Genomic DNA, 17,997 nt, shown 5'->3' with positions numbered 1-17,997 from the left:
GCCCCACTTGCTGCAAGGGAGACTGGGAAATGTAGTCTCTGGCTGGGGGCCATGCACACCGCTAAAGCCTGAGGCAGGGAGAGAAGAATGATCACTGGGGCACAGTCTTTTCATAAAGACAAGCTGAAAACCCAAGATTTTGTTCTAGGACCACAGGTCTCTACCAAATCTGGGCTTTCGACAGTCAGCCAACAAACATCAGGGTAGCAGTCATAACAGTAATTCAGCATGCAGAGGCTGAGACTCCTCTTGTGCTCACTAGTGTCAGGCCCTGGTTACACACTTTCCACTCATTGGCTCCTTTAATCCTCATAAGAGCCTAAAGAGGGAGGTTTTACTGTCAATTCCATTTGGCAGGTGAGAAAACTGAGATTCTGAGAGGTAAAGTAGCTTGCTCAAGATTTCGGGGCTGGAAAGTGGCCGGGGCTGACTTGCGCTCAGATGTGCCTGGCTTCTTGGCCTTGACCAGTAGCCAGCAGCCCCTCTGGAGAACCTGAGCTGCGGTCCTCACAGGAGTGCTCCGCCCAGACCCCTTCAGGCCACCCCAACGGTCCAAGGGCCCCCTGAAGTGACTTGACCCCATGAGTCAGCCTTCTCCGGAGGCCCCTGGGAGAATTAGCAGCTGGGTGCAGGTCTCTGTGTGGCCTTGGCATCTCTGAACCTGAGTTTCCTGTGGGGACAAAAGCAGTCCCTCCTTCACAAAGTTGTGCAACGTAATGAGATGGTCACTGGGCAAAGGGGGCAAAAATTCTTTGGGTCTCTTGGGGGGGAAGTCAGATGCCCTCCTGGAAAAAAGAGGCAGCTGGGATCTTGACATGGGGCTAATGCTGGCATGTGGCCCATGTGGCATGTCCGCACAAGTGAATGTGACTGGGGAACGGGCGACATGAAACTGAGGGCCTGCATGTGTTGAAGGAAGAACAGCCTCAAGAAGACCTCCCCTGTCCTGGGCAGAGGAAGGCAGAGCCTGCTGAGATCTGGCAAGAGGTGGCCAAAGTGCCAGGGAGCTTGGACATCACCTCTCTGAAGAAAGGCTCTCATAATGTGGGTTCAAATTCTGGCCCTGCCACTTGCTCACTGGGTGGCCTTGATAAATCACTTTGCCCCTATGAACCTCAGTTTCCTCACCTGTCAAACGGGGACAACAATGGTGTTTGGTATAAGGATGTTGTGAAGAATTAATGAGGACACGTGTTCCAGCAAAGGCAGCCCTCCATGACGGTGGTTGTCTTAGCACAAGCAGTGATAAACTGTCTTGACCATGGCTTAGTGCAACCTGGGGAGAGCTGAATGCTGGGGTGTGGGTGGAAGGGCCTTGGGCAGAGAGGGGAGCTGGTCTCCATGGGACAGTTGAACACCACCAGGGCCCTTGGCCTCACCAAGCAGGTGGGGCTTTTTTGTGCAGCCCACTAGGTAGGTGCACAGGCTTTCGGGGCTAGCAATGGGAGAGAGGGATGAGCCCTGGGGACTGGAGACCATGGGTGCTCTCAGGTAGTGCTTGAGAAGATCTCAACCCCAGCAGAACTCTGGCCCCTCAAAAGACATGGAGGGGCAGGCTGGGATGTGGCCCAGACCTCTGACTTCGTGTCGTCACTCTGCCCTGTACTCCTGCATCCAGCCAGACCAAGTACCCCCCGATCCTCCACAAGTCCTCTCAGAGTCTCTGGGGGTGCAGGAATGGAGGAAAGCACCAGATGGGGCTGTCCCAAGAATGTGACTGTCCTGTTCCCACTGCCTGTCTGGTCCAGGGTAGGTGCTCCCTATATCCTCACTAAATATATGAGTAGATGAATCAAGGGTTCTAGCATGGCCACAGACTGTCCCTCTGTGCCCAGTGTCCCTATTTGTAAAGCAAGAAGGTGGGCTGGATAGTCACAGATGTCTCTTCCAGTTCTGGATCCTGGTCTCTGCTGCCCTAGCCACACTTCCCTTGCCAAATCCCAGATGGAAGGAAGGCCACATAGGAGGATGCAGAAGTAGCTTTAATTGCTGAGAGTGGAGGGTGACAAGCACAGAGATTTCTGTGTTGACTGTGAAGCCAAGGAGTAGCTGAGAGGGGTTCTTCTGGCTGGACTCAGGCTTCCACTCCAGTCAGATGGTGGCAGCATCTTCCCAGAGGGAGATGCTGTGAGGAAACAGGGCCAAACAACAGCAAAGTAACCTGGAAGGAAACCGCAGGGAGTCAGGCCACTGACAGCAAAGCAAAGGGGCCCTTATACGCACCTGCCATTCACCACACAACTGCTGCTCAAGTTCTTCCCCACAATTCCCTGTGAAGTCTAAGGCCTTGGTGATGACAGGACTGCTACCCAAGGTTTGGGGTCTTTCTTTGGCACCTGACGTTGAAACATCCTTAGTCCCTCACTCTCCCCTCTCCTCACCTTGGGAATAATGGCAAAAAGACTAATCAGAGCCCTGGTTGTGTAGCTCATATGGTTAGAGCATTGTCCCATTACACGAAGGTTGCTGGTTCAATTCCCAGTCAGGGAACATAACAAGAAACCATCAATGAATGTATAAATAAGTGGAACAACAGATCAGTGATTCTCTCTCTCTCTTTAAAAACCAATTAAAAAATAAAAAAGACTGATCGAAGCCCAGGACTGGAGTCTGGGTTCGGGGCTCTATACATAATCAGGATCATGGACCAGTCTGAGGTCAGCGTCAAGGCCCCATCTGTGACTAATATCAGGGCTTAACCAATAACTGGGGCCAAAGCCCAATCTGTGGCTAGGATCTGGCCTCAGTATAGGTATGTGATTAAGGCTTGGGGTTTAGAGTGAGACCAGGATCAGGGCTCAGCTTGGGACTAGGGTCAGGGCTTAGTCCAAGACCAAGATCAGCAAGATCAGAACTCAGGTTGCTGCAAGCAAAACAAGAGAACCTAAGCTTTGCTTTGGCTTCACCATATTCCCCTGAGGAGGAGCCTCATCCTTTCTTAGTGTGGGGCACGGAGCCTGGTGCCTCACCAGTTGGGGGTCATCACAGCAGTCCGCCTCATGTGCCCTCTTTAGGCAGATGATTGCTGCTTAAGTCCATCTGGAAGAACAAAATCAATAGCAGGCCTCAGTCTCCACCAACTAGAAACCAGACCCCAATGGCTACCACTCTCCAGTGGGTCAGCCTGTCAGCCATAGACCTCAGGCATGTCTCTCCACCTCCCTGAGCCTCAGTTTGTCCATCTGTAAAATGGGTACAATAATGGTACCTATCCCACAGGGCTATTGTGAGGATCCAGTGAGATGGTGCATTCAGAGCACAGAGTGATTGCCCAAGGAACTGGACCTGTGGCTATTTTTATAGAAGGGCCGGCTCCAGAACCCTGACACATTCACTTAACCCATTTCCTTTGCTCCAGCATCCTCAGCAACCCAGCCATGCCTGGAGACCTGAAGGCTAGAGGAAGCCTCCACTGGCTGGAGAGGCCCCAGCTCCTCATAAGAAGGAAGAGAGGAAGAAAGGTGTCTTTTAGCGATGCTCACTTGATATTAGGCTCTTTATGCTTTTTCCTTTGATCCACTCACCAGCCCCACAATTTTTATAGTCTTGTTTTACTAGGGAGCAACTGAGGCTCAAAGAGGCAGAACTACTGGACCTAGGTCCTACGGTTGCTAAGTAGCAGAGCCAGGATTTGAATTCAGATCTGGCCCACCTTCTTTCTCACATCATTCTGCCAGGCAACTTCTGTGAGTTAACTGAGGGATGACAGTAGGAAGCTCTCAGAGGCCCAGAGAACCCCATATATTCTGCAAGGACCCCCCCACCCAGCTACACCCTCCCAACTTGCTCAAGATGTTAGGTCCTTCTTCTCCAGGGCCCCCTGCCCAGACCAGCCTGTGGGGCGGGCACAGAGCTGCATGCCCACCCTGGGAAGGCTGCGTAGGGAATGCCTTCCCTTCCCCAGGCTATGACTTACTGATGGTATCCTGAAGAAAATTCACACCCAGTGTGTTGAGAAAGAGTCTGACCAATGGGCATACCTGAGAGGGGAGAGAGAGGGAGAGAAGAGGGAGGAGTAGGAAAAAGGACAGGTCCATTATCAACTGGGCACAAACTGCCGGCCACCCACGGGGAAGCTTTTCACATGGGATCTTAGGACCTTTGACCTTTAGGATTCTGGAACACTAGAAAGTTAGAAGTCCAAAATATGAGAACCTTAGAATGCTAGAATCCTAAAACCTGCAACCTTGAGTCCTAGAACCTTAAGAATCTAGAGCGTTAACATAGCAGGCTCCTGCCCTCTCGGGAACCTGGAGTTTTAGCGTCAGATGGGACCTGGGAACTGTAGAGCAGTGTTTCTCATGATTGTCTCACAGTTCCCTGGGGATCTGGTTGAAATGCAAATTTCATTTCCACAGGCCTAGGGTGGGGCCTGAGAGTCTGCATTTCTAACATGCTACCAGGTGAGGCCTGTGCAGCTGGCCAGAGGGACACATGCTGAGTAGTGAGACTCCAGTTCTGTGAACCACAAAGACACCAGGAGGATTTTCCTTTCATACACCCAGGTTCCTGGCGCCCTTCCGGAATGACTGATTCAGAGTCTTTGGAACTGTGGGCACACAGCGCCCATGGTTTTGTAGGGTGCACAGGAATCCCACACGAGGCACATATGGTTTTGGATGATGTGTAAATAAAAAACCTATTCTATAGATCTGTGTTTATTTTTAAAATTAATGTTATTGTAAGTGATATTAATTTCTATTTATACCAAGGATATGAAGTTTCCTTTTAAAAATAAGCGTGTTCAAATAAATTTAAGTAAGCAAAATTGTGTTGATTAAAGGGAAACATTAGCTAACAAATACATGGGTAGTATATAAATATGACAGATAGTTCAAGTTTGGGACTCAGTGATTTCAGCTAATGCCAGGCCTCCGCTCCCCTTCCCCCATCCCTCCAGGCTGAATCAGGCGGGGCAGGTTCCAGCTGACGTCCTAGGAGAAGTTTGCACCTCAAAAGGAAAGGGAGCTGGACAGTACAGCCAGGCCTGTAAATGCCACATTGCCCCCACCAGGCCTGTCTCTGGGCACCCAGGAGTGGAAGACTCACCTGCATCTCCACCGTGGTGGACAACGTCTGGCTCAGGAAGGTGGTCACAGCGTCTACGAGTCTGTTGACCAGTTTACTGTGTCTGGAAAAGAGAGGAAACTAATGAAGCATGGGCAAATGGGCAGAGCTGCCAAGCAGCGGGGGCTGGGGAGGGGGTGGGGGATGGCGGAGCACCTTGAAGGCCTGTGAACAAACCCAGGACCACTGAGATACCTTAAAATTTTTTCATATATTTATTTTTAGAAAGAAGGAAAGGGAGAGAGATAAAGAGGGAGAGGAACATCGGTGTGTGGGACATACATCAATTAGTTGCCTCTCACATGCCAGAGACCCAGGCATGAGCCCTGGCTGGGAATCCAACCAGCGATCTCTCTCAGTTCACAGGCAGGAGCTCAATCCACTGAGCCACACCAGCCCAAGCTGAGGTGTTTTTCTAAGCACAGACAGAGTATCCCTCTATCCAGAAGAATCATCACTTATAACCCCCTGTCTGAGCAGCAGCTCATCCCAATACCTCATGAGAGTCTCATCGCAACCCAGTTCATTGAACAAATATTACAGAGCAGGAACTAAATGCCAGGGACCAAGCTAGGCTGGGGACATGAAGATGAGCAAAGTACAAGTAGCTCCTAACCTGGTACCTAAACATTAAACAAGTCTTGCTAAGGCTGGTTCCTTCCCACCTTCTGCTCAAAACACAACTGTCACCTCCTCAGGACAGCCCTCTCTTACTGCTCCCAGAAGGGAGAGATTTGCATCACAGTTCCCTGGTAAGTGTGCTACTCGGCCCAGGGCTTCTGCCATCTGACACATTGCTTGAGAGCTCTTTATTCATGGGCTGAATGCTGGCCTGTCTGTCTTTCCCTCAGGACAATAAGCGCCACAAAAACAGGTCCTTGTCTGTTCTCACCAACGAAGTCTCCAGAGCTCAGAACACTGCCTGCCGGGACATAGCAGATACTCAGTCCATTTGTAGATGAAAGAATGAAAGAAGTAAACATACAATTAAATGTGTAATGACAACTTGTGACAAAAACTCTGAAGGGTGAGAGTAGACACTTTTGAGAGAGAGAATGAGAGGAACCTCATGTTAGAGCCTGAAGGAAGAGAAGGGTGTTGAAATGGAGGGGAGCAAAGGTGTTCTAGTGGCTAGGGCAGCTCTGCGCCAGTCTGGAGGTGGGAAAGAGCTAGCCAGGGCACAGAGCAAAGGCCAGTGTGTCTTCCCAGGGTGAACAAGGGGGGAGTGAAGTGAGATGAGGATGGCACAGATCACGCAGAGCCTAGATGACCACGGGGAGGACTTGGGATTCCATCCAAAGTGGAAGGAAACGCCCTGAGAGGACTTAGAGCAGCAGGATGGAATGCCCTGTTGTACGGATATGGACATTGAGACCCAGAGCAGCAGGATGAATTCCCTGGGGCAAAGCTTGCCCGGGGTGGGGGCGGGGCGCTCAGGCCTTTCCAACCAACAGCAGGCCTTGGAACCTTTCTTTGGTTTCAGGGGGGTCTTCAGGCAACCCTGATGGGGGTAGGGTGGATTGACCTCTGCTGGTGGCCCAGCCTTATTCCCTGCCAAGGCCAACCTGCCCCAGTCCTCAGCTTCCAGAGCATCTCTCCTCTCCCAGCCACGGCCAGGGTGGCCCTTTCTCCCTCAACCCTCTTCCTGGGGCCAAACCGGCCCTTTCAATCACACAGTTTAAGATGTAGATTTTTGTGGATTAACAGGGATCAATTATTTAAATGGAGAGGATTATGTTTTCAAGATACTGTTTCAGGAACTTTCCAGTGGGTGGAGAATAATTTGGGGACAATCTAAAATTAGAGCCCATGGTGGGCATTTACTCCTCTCCCCCTCTCCCAACCAGAGGCAAGAAGGTAAATATAACTGATGTTGGTGATTGACAGCATGGCATAACAGTGAAGGGGCATTTCTTCAAGAAGATATAGCAATCCTAAATATGCATGCCCCTAACAACAGAGCTTCAAAAAGCAAGAAGCAAAATTCTGATAGAGCTGAAGGGTGAAACAAGCAAATTCCCAATTATAGTTGGAGATGTCAACACTCCTGTCTTAGTCATAATGGAGACAACAAAGAGACACAAAATCAGCATGGATATTATTATTATTATTGAGAGCTTAGTATACGCCAGGCTCCATGCTAAACACTTGTATTTTATCATTTGGTTAGCTCAGCAGCCTATGAGTAGGTATTATTGTCAACTTCAGTTTACAGATGAGAAAACTGAGGCTCAGAGGGGTTATTGCAAGGTTATAAGTTAGTAACAGAGCTGGTATTTGAACCAACATCTGTCTGACTACAGAGCTTAAACCTGTTTTCACCACATTGTATCCCCTCCCAGGTATAGGATAGGGCTGAAATTAAGGGTCCTTGACTTGTGTGAGAGCCCTGCTCTACTGAGATGGATGGGACTTACCTGTCCAACAAGCTCAGTGAGATGCTGGCTGGGTCGCTGTTGCATTTTGTAATGGCCACTATGGGTTTGCCATCCTCAGTTTCAATTTTGGCACCAGCCAGGAGGTCCATGGAAAGCTTCAGGTCAACTGTCTTTCCAATGAGAGGCCTGCAGGAAATAAGATTCACTGTGAAGAGAGGTCTAGAAGACCTTCCACGTTGCCTGCTTGGGCTCTTCCACCTGTGTGGACATTATCCAGGATATCTATGGATAATTGTCAACCTTGTCCATATTCTTTATGGGATTAACATATTTATATTAGATGCTTCTTCTTGGCCACGTAGGTTTGGTTCATATGAAATTTTTCTATAGAATCACACTAATAACTAAAATAATAATAATAGTTAACATTTATTGAGCAGAAATTATGTTAGGTACTTATAAAAGGTATTTTGCCTGGATCGAACCATCTAATTATCACAGCAAGACCATGAGGGGAAAGCACCATTATTATCTCCATTTCAAAATGTGGAAGCATTGGTATAGAGAGGTTAAGTAACTAACCCAAGTTCTCATAGCTAAAGTATGATGAAATGATACTATACTTAATTTACAAATATCTTTCCACAGGTACTTATTCTCTTATACTTATTCCCTCTCTATTTTTAAGTAATTAACATACTTTAAAATGATGGGTTTTTTTTAAGGTTTTATTTATTTATTTTCAGAGAGGGAAGGGAGGGAGAAAGAGAGAGAGAGAGAGAGACATCAATGTGCGGTTGTTGGGGGCCATGGCCTGCAACCCAGGCATGTACCCTGACTGGGAATCGAACCTGGGACACTTTGGTTCGCAGCCCGCACTAAAATGATGGTTTTAACCATATGATTTCACTTATATGTGGAATCTAATGAACAAAATAAATAAAATAGAAACAGACTCATGGATACAGAGAACCAACTGACAGCTGTCAGAGAGAAGGGAGGCTGGGAGATGAGTGAAATAGGTAAAGGAATTAAGCAAAAAACAAACAAACAAACAAACAAAACCCCAAAAAACTCATGGACACAGACAACAGTATGGTGATTACCAGAGAGAAGGGTAGTTGCAGGGAGATAAATGGTGATGGCAGGCAACTAGACTTTGGATGGTGAACACACAATACAATGTGCAGGTGATGTATTTTAGAATTGTTCCCTTAAAAACATAATTTTATTGACCAATGTAACCACAATAAATTCGATTAAAATAAAGTATAAAATTATATATTTCACACATACCATTTATTATATACTATACACCACTATATGCATTTATTTGTAATGGTTACTGTTATTTAAGGAGAATCTTGAGAGACAAAATAATGCTAGAGAAAATTTTGCCAAAGAATTATAAATGTCTTCTCCATTTTTGCAAATTTTACTATTAAGTAAATGTTATGATTCCAGAAATATATTTAATGGAGGATTCTTTTTAAAAAGACTTAGTTATGGCCAAAGTAGAAACTGCCCTTATTTATAGTTTGGGCCACACAGCAGCATGGAAAAGTGCCTGCTTCCCATTTGGAGATCCACTGGCTATCCTGCACTGCCTCCCCGAATCCCAGACTCTAATGCATACTCACAGGTTCAATTCGACATCAGCGGTGATGGGGAGGCTCAGGCCAAGTCCTTCGCCATCAGGAGTCAGTCCAGGTTTGATACCCAGGAGGTTGACATTACTGATTTTCAACCTGGGCAAAAACCAGAATTCACTCTTGTCATTCCTCATGACAGCCATTTGCCAAGCACATCTCTGTACCAGGATCATGCTGGGCAGTTGGGCCTCATCAGCTTTGCTTACTTTGGTCTTTACCATAGCCCCTGTCAGAGGTTTGATTGTCTCCATGTCATAGCATGGCATACGGAGGATCAGACAGTTGTGATTTCTCCCAAGATTCCAAGGAAGAATAACTGCCAGAGCCAGGATTTGAACCCACAATTGTTTACTCCAAAACTCTTATGTGTGAAACCAGTAGGTATGAAGATTTCAGTTATATTTCTTCTGAGGGGATTCAAAATTTTATTCTCAGCAATATGTGGAGAAGAAAGTCTTAGTCCCTGAAAAAGGGAATCCAGGTATCAGCAAACAGGTGGTGGTGTGGGTGAAGAGAACCTTCATCCTGACCCTGAAGTCACAGAATGTGGAAGCCGAAACCCACGGGATGCCAAGGATGACTCTGGCCTCGCCTGTAATTTACTCAAGCTCTAGTGGACCTGGCCTCAGACTGCCTTGGTTCTGTGGGCAGACAACTTTTGTTACCTTTCTGTCTTTAATCTTAAACTTATCCCCTCCCCAAAAGATATGGGGAGCAAAGATCTCCACCATGAAGCACCTACTTACCCCAAAATGTTGTTCCCAATGGACAAGACTTTAGAAACAGCATCACTAAACAGATTCTCAGCTTTCTGTAACACCTGCTCGGACAGCTGCCCAACCTTAGAGTTCTGAAGCTTGGTAAGGTCTTCCTTCAGGTCCCCAGCCACAGCTGACAAAAACAATCACTATTTAGTGTCATGTACCATTTATGAAGTCCCTACTATGCATCAGGTACTAGATAAGATTGTTTGCCAATGTCATTTCCTTTAATCTTTCTAACAACTCAGTGAGGTAGATTTTTATATTGTCTGCATTTTGCAGATGAGGAAATGAAGGATGAAAAGTTTAAGAAATGTGCCTGAAGACACATAGCTGCAGAGCCCCTCTTCCCTCCACACAGTCTCCATGCTGATATATACCCATTATTCATCAACAAAGAAATCAATCAACTAGCCAGGCAATCCATAATGACTGTATAACTTCTAGTAGTGACTTGGAGGGTCTATTGATGTAAGTGAGATGTTTCAAAACACGAGTTTCAAAAACTAGGTCAAAATGAGAGAGTAAACTAAAGTATGGAAAATCTAGAATCAAGAAAAAATATGACTCCAACCCATGAAAGTGACAAAATGTAGTCGGAGGAAGAGAACTCTGAAGCAGGCCCAGACAACAAGAATTCACATGGGAGCAGGAGATCAGTGTCCTAATGGGAGGTCTCCAGTGGAAAGAGGAGCTAGATAGAATAAATGACATGACAGGTATAGAATGGTGCATATGAAAAGAGTTAAGGATATGTGTGTAAAACAACTTATGTGAGAAACAGCAAGGCAATTACTAACTCAAGGAAAAACAAAAAACTGTACTGGAGAAGATATGTAGTCATAGCACTACAACTCAGCTGTGCAATGAACAGTATCTACCTGGTTATAATGATGCAAACCGAAGATGCCAATTTAAATAAAACTATGTCTGGTCTTATAACTCATTAGGTGACCTGAACCCAGACACTTCTGTTTCTGAGCTTCGTTTTCTCAGCAGTGAAGTTGAAGATTGAATCTCTTCTGTATCTTTGAAGGTTGCCTGGCAATATTTGAAAGGCAGCCATTTACAGGAGTTACTAAACTCATATAAAAATGTTTAACAATGTGCTGTTAATTTTTTTAGAAGAGGAAGAGAAAGCCAAGTTCTTTTAAGCAATCAGAATAAAAAAGAGATTCAATTAACTATAAAAGCCAGGATACAACTACTTAGGCTAGGTAGAGTTAACTTCTAACAAATTAATACAAATCAGTAAGAAAAGTAAACAACCCAACAGAAATAATATACTAAGAATATAAACAAAATATTTACATTAAAATATGTAAAAAGCTACAAATATGAAAATGTGAGTGGATTCTCCTATAATTAGAGAAATGTAAAGTGAAGTGAATTACAGTCTTTCACCTATGAAATGCAAACATTTAAGTTTTCCATACCAGTGCTGTCGAGGGAGCACAGAGAAAGGTACTCCCACCAACTGTTGGAGACAATGTTAACATAGGGGATTATTTGTCAACATCTACTAGAATTTAAAATGTGCATCTCACTTTTAGGGACTTACCCTATTCATATGTTGGAAAAAGTTTGCTATGATATAATATGTAAAAGGATATTCATTCAAGCATTGCTCGCTTGTAGAAAAATAGTAAGTGAATGAGCCAGGAAGTGAATAACCAACCACCTTACCCAGGGAACTACCCAGAAAGGGCAGTCCCTGGTGGCAGCCCCTGGTAATGCAGCCTAGTGTTTAGGAGGCAGGGTCTTGGGTGCTACCTATCATCAATCTTATTGACTCACTTTCAACTGTATCCCCAATGAGCTCACGTCCTTTATCAATAACATCTTTCAGGTCACTGCCAATATCCCCCAAAATCGATGCTGAGGTCCCAGTGAGCAGGCCACACAAGAGAACGAGTTTCCAAAGCTGAAACATCTTGTTGATACCTGGACATTCATAAGAGAAACAGGAGTAAGAATTACCCAGTAGAAAAAGGAATTTTTAGCGAACACCAGCATTCTTACATTTACTATCCCTTTAAGATAAATGTGCTTATCTCCCACTTTACAGATGGGCAGCCCAGGTCAGGAAGCTAAACCAGCTTGCCCAGAGGCACACAGCTAGTGAGCAGACAGGCTGCAATCAGAAGTCACTCTTGACTACAAGTCAATCTTTTTATAAAAAGGTTTTTTCCACCTGCTGGCTTCTTTGCTTGGAACATTTGTCTCCTCTTTGCATTTTTTACCTAAGTCACGTCCTATAGACTCTCTGGCTTCAGTAAGACAACATGTCCTCTATGAAGCCTACTTGAGGCCCCTCGCTAGAGTCTAGGTTAGGGGGTTTCACCCCACCACTTTCCTGCCTTCGTTCTCTGCTCAGTGTCCTGAGTACCAATGACGGGATGACCTGTCCTCCTCTCTCACCAGGCTGTAAACTCTTTAGAGGAAGAATTATGACATTTTGCTGTTGAATCCTCAACCCCCAGTAAAAAGCCTGCCCCCAGTGCAGTTCAACGAATAACTATGTGCTGAATAAAAGTATGAACGAATACATGGACACTGTGTCATGACCCTGCATTGCTCACCAACTTGACACTTCCCTGAATATAATCTCTATCTATCTCTTAATTTGCTATGTTCAAAATATTAGCTAACCCAGGCAGCCCCAGTCCTCTGACTCTTACTCCCAAAGTCTACTGAAGACCACCTTGTGGGGTGACCTCAGGGGGAAGCCCACTACTCACAGGTTTGGAGAAGGATGCTCACGAATCCTTGTTTCCCTGCACGGCCTCCTGGGATTCTTCTGGGAGGCGCTGGCCCTTATATTGGTGGCCACAGGATAGGAGACTGTCTGTGGAAGCAAACCTTGGTTCCACAGTCATCCAAGGAGACTCCAAAGAAAATAACCCCTGTCCAGAATGAGCAGAGAGGCTCCAACCCAAAGGCCACCTGCATGTTTGAATTGGAATGGATGGATGTGGGGAGGACTTCCTGCCAAAACTAAGACCAGGTTCTCACAGTGCCTCCAGCTGCCAAGACGGTGGTGGCCATTGTGAGTGGGGGTTGGGGTGAAGACTAAGAATGGACAGACTAGAGAATGTGCTGGTGGGAGAACCTGTAGTGATCATCCAGCCTGTTTCTCGCATCATTTGGAAACTGATGCTCAGAGAGGGGAAGTACCCAGCCTGAGACTGTCGGGCAAGATAGGGACAGAGATGGGGCCAGAACTGTGGTCCACAGAAGGTCAGGGTCAGCAACCACAAAGGTCCTCCCATCCTCCCACCCAATCCTCTGGCTCCGAGTGCTGTCTACAACGTGTTTCATGGTGGAGCCAGGCTCTGTGAGAATGTTTGCAGTCACGGGAGTTCATTACCTCTTAAGGCTGCCTCTTCTATCAAGTGGACTTCCTCCTGAGAGTGAACAAAATCCACCTCACGTTACCCCCACGTGTGGACAACAGCGAAGCCCAGAAAGGTTAAGCACCTGGCTTGAGGTTGCACAGCCAGTGTCAGGAGACAAACCCCATAGTCCGTCACCCCCGGCACACCTGCCCCGTCACTCTGTTGTCATTGCAGCAGCCAGGGGTGCGTCACTCAGCTTAAACCCAAATTCTTACCATGCCCTACAGGGCCCTGTGCCACCGCGCCACTCTCTCTCCACACTCCTCTCCCACTTGTCCCTCCAGGGCCCTACCCTGTCTTCCTTCTCTTCCAGAACATTCTGACCTCTTCCTGGGCCTTTGCATTTGCCACTCTTTCTGCCCAAGACTCTTCTGTCCAGTTGTCCCCAGCTCTTGCTGTCACCGCTTCAGAACCTCCCTGATTGCGCCCCTGAGGTGTCCCCTCCCTCCCCATTATCCCTGACCTCAGCCCCTCGATGGCTCCTTTCACAGCAAATAGCCACAGTTTGATTTTTTAAACTTGTTCTCTAGCCTCGGCAAATCGTTACCACCCTGTGCTGAGACCTTCCCCATGCGTGGTGTTTGAAGACTCTGGCCTGTCTTTAAAATGCTCCAAACCTCTCTCCAGGGTGTCTTATAAAAGCAGCCACTACCTGGGAAGGTGAATGTCCCCACCGCCAGAGATGCTCTGGAACTGGACTAGGTGACAACTAAGCTCCTGTGAGGCTTGTCCTGACCGTGAGCCTCGATTCTAAGTTCCCTTGGTCTATTGTTCAAAGACCATTGTTGCACATTTTGATGCTTCTTCCCCTCAGGTTTTCTTTCTACCTGAGTCTAGCTCTCCTGAGTGGGTATTTCCCCCTCAGGCTTCCTGTCTCCTTCCTTTTCTCACCCCCCCCCCCCCCCCCCAGGACCCCGACTCCACCTGGCCATGGGCTCCCGGAGCCCCGGCGGCTCACGCTAGGTGCCGCCTCTCAGCACGACCACACTCGGGGCAGAGTCAGGCGCCCCGCTGGTATCGGCGCCTTGCACGGTCAAGCTCTAAGGTAACACAAACTGGCCTCCTGGGTGTGGGTCTAGGGGGGTGGCACAAAGGCAGGACCCTGTCCTTTTGGATGCAATTCCAAGGTCCTAAGGAGCCATATTCTCAGGGTCACTCATACTTCTGCAGCATCTCTGGCCCTAGCTCATGAGAGGACAGGACTTTGCCACAACTTCAAGGCCCCTGTCTGCTAAAGCACTACGGGGGACCCCCCATGTCTTACCCACACCAGGATAAATCTCCCAAAGTGGGGAGAGACCATGCCCCCTTCGTCCTGTGGTCCTCCAGGTCCTCCTTCCACGGTGTGTGTACAACTTGTGAACAAGCACACACATACTTACACACATGTAGTGTATGTGCACATCCACACGCATGTGCTTTTGTGCACATGTGCAAGACAGCACAAGCCAGACTCGTCTGAAGATGCATCTCACTGCCTAAATGAAGAGAACTTTTTGCAGAATCATAGAGACTACGTTGCCACTGTGCTGAATGAAAGGGCTCACTCCCCGCAAAGGTGGATGTGAGACTCCCCAGGCTGTCTGGTTCTTTTAATTTTTCCTTAGAGACTTTAGATACAACTATCTGGCAAAGCCCACCGGAGAATGAAGTGCATACTAAGGAAATGAGAGAATATATATCAGGTGAGTGCCTGGATCTAGTTGTGGCTGAAGTCACATGTACCCCCAGAGTTTTCAGTTCAAATACATATCTCCCCACTTTTCATTTAAGCCCTTATGCATTGAATTCCTGCCACCGAAATGCACAGCATTCCTGCCTCACGCTTTTGAACACTCACCTCGGCCTCCTCCCTCTGATGGCTGCTCGGAGTCACACACTGTACTTGAACGACCACAGGCACCAAAGCCAGAAGAGCAGTTAGAGCTCATCATTTAACCTCCTTGCTCTGAAGTCTGGGGAGCCTGTGGCCCAGAGAAGGGGAAGGAATCATCCAAGGCCACACAGTGACCTTGAACTTCACTTATGTTCCACTTTTATTGCATATCTTTTAGTTTTGTTGGAATTTTCTCCTGTGGGCAATAGCCTTAAGAAAAAAGATTACGCAGAATTGCCTAGGAAGCTTGTTTAAAATGCAAGTGCTTGAGCCCCATCCCTAATAATTTGGCTCAAGTGCTCTGGGAGCCCAAGCGTGGCCTGTGTCCAGCTGCCCAAGCGCTATCGGCCAGAAACAGGAATAACTGGACTCCATCACTCAGGTGCCTTCTGCCCTGATTTCTATGAGCTGTAACCCTGACTCCACCCTCTAGAGCCTCAGCTCAGCCCAGGCATGACTCTCAGAACCCTGCAGCTCGCCGGGACTGTGGCACTAGGCTTGCTGCTATAGGCACGCTTTCCCCATCAGTCCTCGTGACAACCCCGTCAGGAGGGTTTGAGCCCCATTTTCTAGTCGAGGAAGCTGAGATTCAGAGCGGGTATGTGGCTGGCCGGGGCCTCACAACGATGGGAACCAAGCATTTGGGTCCCCAGAGAAGGTCTTCTGGCCAAGGTCACGGTGAAGCCATCTGTTGGGGCAGAACAGTCCTTGGGCTTGAATATCCTGTTTATCCTTCAGCTTCTGCTGTTTGAGTTGGTTGTAACGCCTGGTGCATTGGCCCCTGTCAACCTGGCACTGGCACAGGAAACTCATGTGGATGACCACGTGGCAACAGATGTACTAGCAGAGAGCTCAGAGTCACCTGCGTCTGTCTCCTCTGCTCCCCGACCTGAAACTCAGCAAGGACTGGGCAGGCTTGCTGTTGAAGCGAGCGTGGCCTGGGCAGAGGGTGAGATGAGCTGGGGAGCTCATGTCCCTTGCATTGGCCCTGGTTCTGCCACTGGAGTACAGAGTGGGGAGGGGGTGGCAGCCTAGGTCCTCAAGCCTGGACTGGGACCCGGAGAACCCAGGCAAGCAGAGTCTTGCTGGATGACCTGGGACTAGTCATCAGTCCCCCCTCCCTGGCTGCCTGGCACTGAGTTCTGCAAACATCTGAGGCCCCTCCTCATCAAGGCATGAGAACAGAGCTGAGGGCTGTGCTGAAATCTTGTGGAGAGAGTTTTTGCCACCCCAGGAACACAGCCCAGGGAGTGAAGTGTGATGTGGTGACCTTAGACCTTGTGTGAGTCCCAGGCCTCAGTTGCTCCATCTGTAAAATTGGGCAAACACCCCTGTGCCTGGATCCCAGCACCCAAATGGAAATTAAAGGGTACCCAGGGGGCTCTGAGGATGTCAGTCAGCGCCTGATTCTGGCACTGGGGTTGGGTTTGCGTCCAGTCTCTCTCTGCCCAATGTTGGCTGCATAAGCTGCATGAGGGGGTATCTCACTAAAGCCTCAGGCTCCTTATCTGTGAAATGGGATGAGCTATAGGACCTGTTGCGAGAATGAGGAGGGATAATGTATGTAAAAGGGTTAGCATGTGGTTGGCCCTAGGTACATAGTAACAGCGATGAAGATTATAATTATTGTTGGTTTCTGATCACTTCCCTTCTCTCCATCGTTTTCCATTGATATGAAAAGATAAATGAAACAATGCATCCAATATGCTTAATGCTCAGTTACTGGCAACTATGCTTCTTTTGTGTGCAGTGAGGACCTAAAGTGCCGAAAGGGGTTCGGGCCTTCAGGATACCAGTGTCCACCAGTGCTGGCTTCATGAGCTACTGTTATATGACCCTTGGCGGGTGCACATCCTTACTGAGCCTCACTCTCCTCTCCTGGGCCAAGGTAGGGAAGTCTGAGAACTGTGGTCTCACACATGACTGCGATTGATTACAGAGACCGACTGGATGGCACATTCTGCTGAGAAGCCCTCTGAGGTTGCTCCTGGAAGGAACGCTTGATTAGTGATGTCTGTCACGAGTGCTGGATGGGACAGTGCAGCACCACAGTTTGCCGGTGCTGGACTAGGTTATGTCTCAGGGTCCCAGCTTGGCAATGGGCACAGCTATGCTGCATGTCTGTGGAGGTGGGACTGAGGTGCAGGGGGATGGAGGAGGAGGCTCCGGTCTGGACTCCAGTCCTGGCTCTGCTAATCACCTGCTTTGTGACTCTGAGCAGGGCACTCATTTTTGCACAGGGACTCAGTTTTCTAAGCACAACATACAGGGAGCCCACAGGACAGAGGTTCCTCCCCAGACAGCAGAGCTCTCGGGGCTCTGAGAGGTGGTAAAGAGCATCTGGGGGCTACTGGCTACATCCCCACCAGCCAGAGCAGCCCCTGCTCTTGCTCTGGGCAATATCCCACCAGCTCCTGGGGCACGACCCCTCTCTGAGGTCACGGGGCCGCAGGCATCATCCCCAGGGCCTAGCACACAGCACACACCCAATAAATATTTATTATGGCCTGTAGAAGAATTTTTCCTTATTGCTAATTAAAGTGAACACATTTTTTAATCTGTACACTTTATAAACCTGGTCTTGGCGTCAGCCTTGGATATGTGTCTCAACCTTTCCCTTTGTCATCTGTGTGACCACAGGCAAGTGCCCTAACCTCTCTGAACCTCTAGGTTTGTTTGTTTGTTTGTTTGACTATAAAATGAGAATAGAATGGTTTCTAGAGCTGCAATGGGAACTAAATGAGGACATGTCAGGTCTGTGTAGCACCCAAGGGCATGGGCTTGGCCAGCTAGGAGGGCTCTGTCCTCTGCTGTGTGGCCTTGGGGATTCCTGGCCTCGCTGAGCCTGGTGCTTCTCTGCCCTGG

At 48.0% G+C, this 17,997-nt stretch overlaps 1 protein-coding gene across 1 annotated transcript; it reads right to left on the bottom strand.

The window, feature by feature from the left end:
• Positions 1 to 1,967: 1,967 nt before the first annotated feature.
• BPIFA2 (BPI fold containing family A member 2) lies at positions 1,968 to 12,740 on the bottom strand. Its single transcript, XM_036009721.1, has 8 exons — positions 12,600 to 12,740; positions 11,656 to 11,802; positions 9,844 to 9,988; positions 9,086 to 9,193; positions 7,485 to 7,631; positions 5,050 to 5,131; positions 2,970 to 3,980; positions 1,968 to 2,161 (listed from the first exon to the last, which is right to left on the bottom strand). The coding sequence occupies exons 2-7, from the start codon at positions 11,789 to 11,791 to the stop codon at positions 3,906 to 3,908; spliced, it is 693 nt and encodes a 230-aa protein (XP_035865614.1). The 5' UTR covers positions 11,792 to 11,802; positions 12,600 to 12,740; the 3' UTR covers positions 1,968 to 2,161; positions 2,970 to 3,905.
• Positions 12,741 to 17,997: the final 5,257 nt, after the last annotated feature.

The sequence above is a fragment of the Phyllostomus discolor genome, chromosome 9 (genome assembly GCF_004126475.2).
Source record: "Phyllostomus discolor isolate MPI-MPIP mPhyDis1 chromosome 9, mPhyDis1.pri.v3, whole genome shotgun sequence".
NCBI lineage: Eukaryota > Metazoa > Chordata > Mammalia > Chiroptera > Phyllostomidae > Phyllostomus > Phyllostomus discolor.
The sequence above is the reverse complement of the archived record's forward strand: the minus strand, read 5'-3'. Positions and strand labels throughout refer to the sequence as shown.

What these genes read in the sequence shown, in the direction of transcription:
- BPIFA2 (XM_036009721.1), bottom strand. Translation starts at nt 11,791, where the DNA reads ATGTTTCAGCTTTGGAAACTCGTTCTCTTGTGTGGCCTGCTCACTGGG. An exon ending in CATTGGGGATACAGTTGAAA is followed by an intron (nt 9,989 to 11,655) that starts GTGAGTCAATAA and finishes TGTTTTTGTCAG; the next exon opens with CTGTGGCTGGGGACCTGAAG. An exon ending in TCACTGAGCTTGTTGGACAG is followed by an intron (nt 5,132 to 7,484) that starts GTAAGTCCCATC and finishes TCTCTTTTCCAG; the next exon opens with ACACAGTAAACTGGTCAACA.